This window comes from Olea europaea, chromosome 12 (genome assembly GCF_002742605.1).
Source record: "Olea europaea var. sylvestris chromosome 12, O_europaea_v1, whole genome shotgun sequence".
Classification (NCBI taxonomy): domain Eukaryota; kingdom Viridiplantae; phylum Streptophyta; class Magnoliopsida; order Lamiales; family Oleaceae; genus Olea; species Olea europaea.
In genome coordinates, this window is record NC_036248.1 from 21288356 (window position 1) to 21298636 (window position 10281).

The 10281-nt window shown below is 34.3% G+C and overlaps 2 protein-coding genes across 8 annotated transcripts in view; both read right to left on the bottom strand.

The window, feature by feature from the left end:
- Nucleotides 1–883: 883 nt before the first annotated feature.
- Nucleotides 884–6766, bottom strand: LOC111406054 (probable isoaspartyl peptidase/L-asparaginase 3). Of its 2 annotated transcripts, XM_023035238.1 has the most exons (7): nt 6572–6766; nt 5461–5632; nt 3915–3979; nt 3318–3710; nt 3171–3229; nt 2705–2809; nt 884–1521 (listed from the first exon to the last, which is right to left on the bottom strand). In XM_023035238.1, the coding sequence occupies exons 1-7, from the start codon at nt 6632–6634 to the stop codon at nt 1233–1235; spliced, it is 1146 nt and encodes a 381-aa protein (XP_022891006.1). In that variant the 5' UTR covers nt 6635–6766; the 3' UTR covers nt 884–1232. The 2 variants fall into 2 exon arrangements, with proteins under 2 accessions (XP_022891006.1, XP_022891007.1); XM_023035239.1 differs by lacking the exon at nt 6572–6766 and having other exon boundaries at nt 3318–3720.
- A 1319-nt stretch (nt 6767–8085) lies between these two features.
- LOC111406055 (uncharacterized Rho GTPase-activating protein At5g61530) overlaps nt 8086–10281 on the bottom strand; it is a 10098-nt gene continuing 7902 nt past the window's right edge. For 5 of the 6 annotated variants that reach the window (XM_023035243.1, XM_023035240.1, XM_023035242.1 and 2 more), the window contains 2 exons: nt 9051–9213; nt 8086–8417 (listed from right to left, as the gene is read on the bottom strand). In XM_023035243.1, the coding sequence (XP_022891011.1) occupies nt 8272–8417; nt 9051–9213 (309 nt within the window). In that variant the 3' untranslated portion in view covers nt 8086–8271. The remainder of the gene's footprint in view (nt 8418–9050; nt 9214–10281) is intronic. The other variant, XM_023035245.1, reaches the window with a different exon arrangement.

Below are 10281 nucleotides of genomic sequence, written 5' to 3' on the forward strand. Positions count from 1 at the left end.
AAAAGAATGGAAAATTATATAAAAATAGAAAAATATAATTTGTTTTGAAGAATGTTAGGTTCAAAATGAATATGAAAGATTCAAAATCAAAGGGATTTATTTATATATTTTGTTGAGAGCATATTATCACGATAATTAATAGTATACTTGAACAATATAGTCGAGCACAAACCAAGATGACAGCTTATAAGTGTTTATATGTCATGGATCCTAAAAATGTGAAGTTAAAAAGTTTGAAAAAATCGTAAATTTTACCAGATATGTGAATAAAAAGACTTCAACTAACTTAGAAGCAATTATAAATTTTGCCAAACACGCACCAAACTGAATTCATTAATTTGATTTTCGAAATGAGTCAATTTTTTGAGTCAAGTCGAGTCAAATTATTCCAACGTTTTATTACTTCATTTCTTCCGGAACAATCACACTTTTTATTATGGATCTACTACCAAAAATTCAATACGTAATTTCAACCTTCAATGTGTGAAGTAAATCATTGCACCTACGGGCCAACCAATTGGGAGAAAATCAATAGATTCCTTTTCGGGAGCTGATTCATCTTTCCCGGATTGATTATGGGACATACAATGCATTACAGACGTATGATCATTACGCTTCAACCAGGTTATTCCATTCCACCTTAGTAGTTACCATCCTTCAAACAAGAAAACTTACAACAAAATCGGACCTTATGAGTAAGTAAAAAGATAAAACATTTTCTTTCACATATAAACCTTGTAATGATACGTTAGATGAACAAAACATGAAAAAATAGTAAAATTACTATTTGTTGTGAAAAAGCCAAGAAAAAATAACTTCGAATAAAAATGCATTTTAGAAGTATAGAACCGAAGAAATTAAATTAAATTAACGTCTTTCTAAATTTCAACCTTCAAATGATTCTTTTATTCTTTTCCGGCTTTAATGGTCTTGGCCTTGTAAATCGTACAAGAAACCAGCAGCTGCAAGTTGAGTTCGAAAGCTACATTGTTAGCAGAAATTGCTGCTACCTGCCCCTGTCAAATGTTCTTAAAATTTCACTGGTACAAAACTTCATAATCTTTTATTAAACTAAAGACCAAGCCAAATTATTGTATTCTTAACACATTTATTGCCATATATAGTGAAAGGTCCTGAATAAACGCATGATCTATCGATCCCTCGTTTTCTTGAAGTCAGCATCTCTTGTTTAATTTACACAAAACAATGAATCTTCAAAGATATGGCATATGTTACCGATACGTTTCTCTGTAACTTCCCATGGCCAAACTGGGGAAGCAACAGCCTTGAGGTGTTGGAGTTTCCGGGACAACAGTATAAACCTTTACATCTTCCATGTCGGGACTCCTTACTGAGTATTGAAACGTCCATCCATGGCATGCACCAGCATGGACGCCATTCTTATTGACTGCAAATATAGCACCTACAAAATCAGGATATTTCCACGCAATTCTTGATATGGCATCCTCAGCAGCACGCTTAGGTTCCATCCCTAACCTCATACTCTCCACAACCTGATAGCTGTAGAACAAGAAAAATTGCAATTTTTATCTCGAATACAGGTTCCCTACTAAAACAAATATTGCGTTCAGAAATGAGACAAGAGCTCCAACTTCCAAACGTTTTCCTACGGTCTAAAGAACAAGGTGTGCAAGCAAGGATGCAAAATTTCACAAGCATAGTCAGAAAGAAGATCGTTCCTATAAATTTTTTGTAAGTTGCAAGCTAGCCTTTAGCAAATAGCGAGAATTTGGACAGACAATTGAGAAGAGTTTAGTATCTGATTCAATAAGCCCCCCTTTAAATAAGACAGAATTTATCTCTCTATTTAGATACACTCACCCTTGAGAATGTATATAACCCAATTCCGATCTGGTCCGATAAAACAAATAGAGATCAAACTACAAATATTATGCACGACAAATGTTGGAAAACTAATTCTGGAAGTACAATCCTAGAATAATGAAAATTAACAAATTTAACTACAGCAAAAACTCGAAAATCTAACAAACATAAAAAACCTAAATTTCTGGTAAATGATAAAGACGTGCATTTGACCCCTTAAATGATGTAATTTTATATATATGGTCACAAAGACTGCGCCAAAAGGTCGTTTCTGCTTGAAAATAAGACATCATTCGCCCAAAAATTGACCAAGACTGGTTCATGTATGTTTTGGGCCTTAGAATTATCCATAAGGGCCATGTATTCTACTTTTTGCAGGCTGCATCAATTTACCTTAAATTTATGACAACCTCACCATTTTTTTCAGTAATTTAGTCAAACAAAAAGTTGTGGAGGTTTCCCTAAATGCTGCCTCTCAAACCCTAGCACAGCAGGGTCATCTCTGCTTGATGATGCAATATTAATAGGAGAGCATTTCTCTCATTAACTCAGTTCTCTTTCCTACTTTGACACTCTTTCATCAGACGAGTAACATAACATGTTAATACAAAATAAAATTGATTATTAAGCTATTTTGCCAGTTCTAATATTAGTTTCACAGTTTAAAAACATCAGCTTCCGAAAATTACACGAAGCAGCAGAAATTTGAAGCTCTCATCCAACAAGCTTAAGAATAACTTAGAAGGACCATAACCTTATAAACTGTGAATTCTTATAAAACTTATCTACAAACTTGTGTACCATAAATGTATAATAAAATTAATATCTAGGTTTCAGCGAATGGTTTCAAGTAAAGTACCATGGAAGGAAGCGCATCATGATATCACCATCTCCAGTTGCACCACAGGCTCCAACTTCAGTGTCAGCATACGCAGATGATCCAGCAATAGGTCCATCACCAACCCTGCAAGTCGAAAGTTTTCTAGTTCAGATCACAAGCACTGGTCTGGAAACCTAAATTGGCTGAGTTAGGGCATTATAAAAGTTCATTCATGTTGATGCAGCATTAAGTATAGGTCTGAGTTCAGTAACAATTAACATCAGTAGTTATACACAAGTACAAAACAACTTCACTTCACCCATTATATCTTAATCCCTAATTTTTGACATCATCAGTGTTTCAAAATACATAAGAGCTGTTCAATATAATTTCACATCTTCCTCATCACTACCAACAGTGGCTTACATATTGGTGAAAACTGCACAGAAGATAAAACTATCATGTGGTTTAACACTAGTTAGTAACTCTGCTAAATTGTTATTACCTGCCCGGGATTTTAAACGTGGCCCCATTAGTTGATGTACCAACAGCAATATGTCCCATCTGGAAAAAGAAACATAAATAAAAGATTATACCCAATCCAAATTATACAAACTAATGAACAGAAATTGGAGGAAAATGAACAGCTTACTCTGTCAATGACAGCCATGGATATTGTGTCGTGATTGTGGAGACTAATGTGACAAGACCCTAATCTACCACACTCCAACCATTTGGAATTCGTGCACGTGTTCTCGCCAAGGTTTACAGTATTCGTTGCATGGTAAGGACCACAATCATCAACAGGCAAAACATTTTTCCTAAAATTAGGCTGGCACTTGTTTTCTTTCCATTTGATCCATTTATCCATTGATTCTTCAGAGCTTAGGTTTGTGGGCCCCGGAAGACCCATTGAAATGGCAAAGACAGATGCTTGCTCGCCTACAAGCATAGTGTGTTTAGTATGCTGCATTACTAGTCTTGCGGCTTTGATTCCATCACTCACATACCTCATTGCAGCAACAGCTCCAACCTCCATTGTTACCTATACATGTCTTAGCATATGGAAAGTAGATATCATTTAGTGGCATTTTAGCATGTTGACACTATTGGACAGAATTAATGAAGAAAAAGAATTAAATTTTATGCATTATTCGGTGCAGTGATATTGAGTAACAAACATATCATAAATGCTCGACTTTGTACCCTTGCTCAAAACAAATACAAGGAATGTGAAATTATCATATACCCCATTCATTATCATGGCATCCATTGTGGTTTCTCCATTTTCATCTGGACTTCCACCAGGACCAACTGTTCAAGGAAGTAAACCTCGTAATCAATGGTGTAAAAAACTATATAAAAAATCCCACAAGCATTGAACTATAGGCTAACCAGAAAAACCACCCACACTGATTACATGCAGCAAAACCAAGCATTCCTGTTTCATTAACTCTGGAGAGTACCGGGGTTTGATCTATCTGGATAAAGATATGAATAAAACCACAACCTTGCTATGGGGAAAGTTCTTCTAACTTCTAATTTGCACCATTTTATACATTATAATGTTTGATCATCAGTTCAGTGCAAGTGCTACAGGAGACTCAATGAAATGGACATTTTTTGGTGCAGTCTCATCCACATAACTTTCATTGTGTTCTGATAGCATCAAACTCGATCTCTCATTGGATTTTAACAGCAAAGTTAAAGAAAGGGTTTCATCAACCAAAGGTTTCAACCACTTTTCTATCTCTATGGTTCATAAACAGAATCAAGAATGCTTTTATTGTAGATATTAAAAATAAAAATAAAATAAAATAAAAAATGTATAGCAGGAGTAGGCTACATCAGATTACACTACTGATAGGTTCTCAGGGATTTGAAAATATCTAATCTTCTAGATCATCAAAACTTTGGTATTATAAGACCAATAGCATAAAGTGCCATGTGATACTAACTTAAAAAGTTTACATTTTTATGATTAATTTTTCATATCAATAATTTTGGCCCATAACCGCTAAAGCAAAGGAAGATGTTAAAGAGAATATTCTGGAAAGAGCTTAGCACTCCGGATAACCAGTGAACCAAATTTCAGGAAGGCTCAATCAATATATGATCTGTGGGGCTTAGTTATTTCAGGTAACTCTGGTTTCACATGGCTGAAATTCATTGTTAGCAGATATCTTCTTTCTCATGCAAACAAAAACTCAACATCCACAAACAAACAGCGAGAGTTATATCAATCTTTTTTTTCCCTAGAGATTTTGGATGAAATAATAGCCATTCATCCTAGATGGCACTTATACATTCTAAAGATTTAGATAATGCAGCTATTCACTAAACAAAATGATTGGCCAAGTAGTATGATTTTACAAGACAAAGCTCCAAGACAGTTGATGATTTGGTCGTGCATTAGATAAACAACTAACATTGTTTTTAAAACAACAAAATACAAATTATAGTGTTTATACATATGATGGATTTATATATGTCTGTGCACATGACTATATATTTTTCTATGCATGCATACGTAATATATGTTGTTGAAACTTGAAACCATTTAAATTGAGTCAAATCGATCAAAAATCCATATCGTATGACAAATATATTGTTGAAAACAAAACCTACACATGAAGGGACGTGTTGAAGATGAGAATTAAAATGGTATACGTGTGATCTTATCTAAGAAGCTCACAGTTTAAGCTTTTAAATGAAGTTTTTCAACACATCTATTAATGTAGTCCAAACACTGTTTTCTTATTTCACCAAAAACGCATTTCATAACAGATTCCTACCTGTACCATCACATCTTAATTCCTCACAAGCAGAACAACCTTCCACAACTGCATCCATGGCTGAAAGCCCACTCTCAACAGTTCTCCAGGCCGCTCTAACAGCTTCCAAGAAGGGCCAGGTACTCACAACCAGAGGGTATTTCCCTGGACTCTTGACCTCTTCTCCAAATGCCTATTTGGAACATATAAACCGGAGCATCAATAGAGTTGACTGAAATCTAACATAAACATAATAACATATAATTAATGTCAATCTTTCTATAATATATAAATATCAATACTTTTCTATTGAGAGAGAGACAGACAGACAGACAGAGAATCCTATGGTAACATGTTCCCTCGATAAATAAGGTCAAATATTATTAGCAATAAAATCTTCCATGCCAAAATCTCCATTTATTTACTTTTATTTTTTTTTAAATCAAGCTTAAGCTTCAAGTTATATTACAAGTAAACTAGATACATCTTCTATCATTGTTTACTTCTCTTCATACCAACTTTCTGGATTTCTTTGCCATTTTTATTGAGCATCAATTTCCTAAACTCTACTCGAACTTTCTAATCTATTCTCTCGTAAAGTTTGGGATAATAATGAGTGCATTGCGCTCGAATAGTAGCTAGTAGAATTTTGATTCAAATTGGACATAAAAGGCACTACATTTACCATTTGGTTAAATTGAAGACCCCAACCATGAGCGCAATATAAACTTTAAAAGATAAAAAAATAGAAAAAATCAATTCCTAAAAACAAAAGGAAAACATGATAAAAGATAAAATATTGAATCTTGGAGTTGCTTTTCTCTTCTTTCCTTATTTAGTAAATCAGAAACCCAACTACAGTAACAGAAATTAAATTGAAGAACAGCCAGAAGGTAAGAATTAAAAAATAAAAAAATTGATCATACGACATTAGCCCTGAAATTGAATGACAGAGTAAATACTTATAACCAAAAAAAATAAAAAAATAAAAATTGAACGCCCAGAAGTCCAGAAACACAGTAACAGTCCAGATTAACCACACTTGCACACACATAGATAACATGTAAATAATAAGACGTATGAATTGATGTAGACCAATTAAGTAGGCTGAAAAGGAAGGGTATTATATTACCAAACAGAGAAATGCGAGGAGCAAAAGGTTAGTGATGGGAAGTTTGTTGGCGCTGACAGACATTACAATCGCTGAAAATTTGTTAGCATGCGCCCGTGCAATCTGTGGGTTCCGTTTCCCTTGCGATAGCAGAGCAAGCAGCCGGATGCAACTCGAAATTTTTAATTATTTCTTAAATTTGTAATTACATAGACCTCTCTGGATTTACTAGGTTCAGTAGTACAGCCAAACAATATTTCGCCGAGGGTGGATTTAACCCCCGAACTTTAAAATTTTAAATTGTTTGCTACAATATCATTATCCATCACGTATTTATATAATAAAATATTCTGAACACAAATCAATAAAATTTTCTTACATTTTAACCACACATTCTCCAAAAAATACATTTTCTTACCTTTTAACCACACATTCTCCAAAAAATACTATTAAAAACTCTTCAATTCTTAAAATAATGGGTAACAAACAAGGCCTTAATAACTTGCCGTTTTGATTCTTTTACGATTGAAGCCAAAATAAGATCAGCGATTATGTGACCTTTATTTTCATAAGAAAAAAACTTAGCAAGATAACCTCTAATTATTGCTGAACCCAATTCCTATATTGCATTTGCGGGTAAAAGAGTAATTGAGCAAACATTGAATAAAACAGTACCTGAATGTTCACAAGCCGCTAAATATTTATTCCAAAAGGGCTTATTTGACCTAATTGTACCACGTAATCCTTTAAAAAGCATTCTGAGTGAGTTATTTAAGCTCCACACTTTCTTTTTTTTTCTATTGATTCCTACGGATTGGATCAAAAACAATTCTTGAATAAGGTCAGGGATGATTCGAAAAAAAAATCTTCTTGAAGGATCAGAAAAAACGATCCGAATCTCTTGCGGGAAATCGAGATGTGAGAAAGGCTTTTTTTCTCCTTAACATTATCTATTAATTTGACTCCCTTTTCTTTTTAGAATACATTATAGAATAGTAGATTGATAGAAAATTTGTGATTAGAATATAAGAAAAAGTTTTAAGTATGTAATATTATTTTATTAAAAAATGTGTCATTGAAAGAAAGAGAGAAAAATGTATTTGATAAATGGGGATCTAACAAGAGATCAATCACTAAATTGGTTTCTTAAGGTATTTAGTCAATATGCCTGCCTGATTTTAGAAGTAACAAAACGGTCCAGTTGGATCGAACAATATGCAGGTTGAACTCATTTGGAGATGAGTCGTAGGTTGAGTTGGACACTTTCATGAGCCAAGTTCGGCTCATTAAATAACGAGTCGGCATGTGGATCAAGATCTACAAGCTAATTTGTCTTGGACACGTGGACTAGTCGTGACCGCAAGACCAATGGTCAAATTTTCATATATCAAAAAAAACAAAAAAGAAAAAAAAAATCCAGTCATATGACGTGAGGAGGTGGTGGGTGTGGACGCTAGAATGGTTGGTGACCCGCTCATCTCTGATATTTTACATATGATAACTCGAAAAAAAGTAGATAGGGGGAAAAAAAGGCAGATGAAAATTAAAATCTTTTATTCTCTGCAAAAATTTACATGACAACACACAAACAGACTCTCCCATTGCTCGAGTAAAACATCTGCTGTTGGATTTATGAATATTCAGATTATCAATTTCAACATGTTATTGCACATGGTCGAATCTAATGATCTGTGCACTATTTGGAATGTGTCTATCCCAAATTATCTCCAAACTGTTTCATTTGCATCTGTGAAAATCGCGTTGTGGTGTTGGATCAAGCACTGTATGGCTTCAATAGCACCCAAATCAACTGGCAATTCATCATCCAAAGGAATAGAGGAAGATCTGTCTGTATTTTCACCTTCTTCTGTATGCAGGAAAAAAAAAATTAAGATTGTTGCACATAGTACTAACAAATATTTACATTTGAAGATAGAAATACGGCAAACAAACATTTCACAATTGCATCAACTTATTCGACTATAAGTTCCCTTGTTCGGTAGAAAAGCCACAGAGCAAAATATCATATCCTGACGTCTTGTATTAAGATCAAATCCAAAATTTGAAAATTACTGTTTTCTTGCCACATTATCAATTTATCATCACTTATCCCAGTTGACTCAAAAGTAAATAAAATGTAACTTCCTAGGTGATGCATTCTGGCAGTTTTCTTTTTTCCTTCTCCTATCTTCCGGGAATTATTTGTTCTGCTGTCCTCTTATCTTATGGAAACCCACAGTCATATCAATTCTTGCTGCCTTGAAATTTGCAATCACAACATATACATTGGTTATGAAAAGCCATAGAAGGTTAGCAGGTATTTCACAAGATGAACTCCCTGTTATATCACAGGAAACTTTCTGGTTTTATTACCCACAGGTAGGAAATCTCAAACTTGGGTTTCTGTCAAGCTCTTGAATAAGCAAAATTATGAACAAAGTAAGAGATTTGCAAAAGAAAGAAGCATTGTACAAGCACATAATGCCAAACTTGCAATCACCTGCAAGCATGTCCCATGTATTATAGTTGGAGGCAAAATCAACATTTGTCTTAGAATCAAGTTTTGATGGACGACTCCAAAACTGTTTGTAGAGTTCTAACCTCCGTCCCTTCTGCCACATGATGATAGGGGCCATTTCCACAGCAAGGCTCTGGGCATCCATCTGAAAGAAATTTGCAATGTCTGAGCATATTTGTATGGTAAAAATCGACAATCTAATACTTTACATGTACTAATAGAATGTGAATGATCACGTAGTTGGATTAGTTTTTAAATTTTCCATGATAAAGTTTAAGCTACTCCGAAGCCTAAACAAAACAGCTGAATCCAAATGAGTTTACTATCATATATAATACATGCTTCAAGAATTAGCCAGAATACCTATTTTCTTTAGTTATGATTGTCAACTACTCTCAACTTACGGCTATAAATCTTCATAACAAAAGGCATAACTTCACATTAAGTGCATTGTATTCAGACGCAGTGAAAAGTGAGCAAGGGATAGTCAGGGTGCTCCTATAAGAGATGCGGCGCAGCGGTGCCTGAACGTGTCAAGAAGTATGCAAGAGTTCCCGATCAATAATGAGAAAAGTAGTGGTAAATGTGATGCCAAGTAGGAGAGAGAATTTGCGTCCAATTGTGTAAATACTTTTAAGACTTTCTTGTGCTATAACTTGGCTCAGAAACTCAAAAATGCTGTATGTGATTGGCTCAGAATTATTGGAAGTATTTTTATTTTTATTTTTTTCAAAATTATTTACATTCATGGGATGAAATAGATAGGGAGAAAGTGAAAGAGTACTGGAACACAGTATATAAACTTTGATATACAAGTAACATAACAACACGTGGGACGGAAGCAATCCTTCAACCGGATTTAGCCCCTTTTTGGCCCCAGTTTTTAAAAACTCATTTTTGCCCAAACTCATTTTCAACAAACATATTTTATGGGAACCACAAGTTTTATCAACTTTCCAACAACACATTTCATCAATTTTTATCAAAATCTACTAAAAATATGATCTTTAGCCAAACCAAACAAGGGCTTAAAGATGAGGGACTCAAGATTAAATAGTTCAGAGATAGAATAATATTGGGAAAAAGCCAATTAGGGTTATATCATGTATGCTCCCAAATTGGATTATACCTTGCAATAAAAGCAACAAGTTATTTATCATAGGCACGTACTCCCCACCCCCACTCACAAAACACACACACAGAGAGAAAAGAG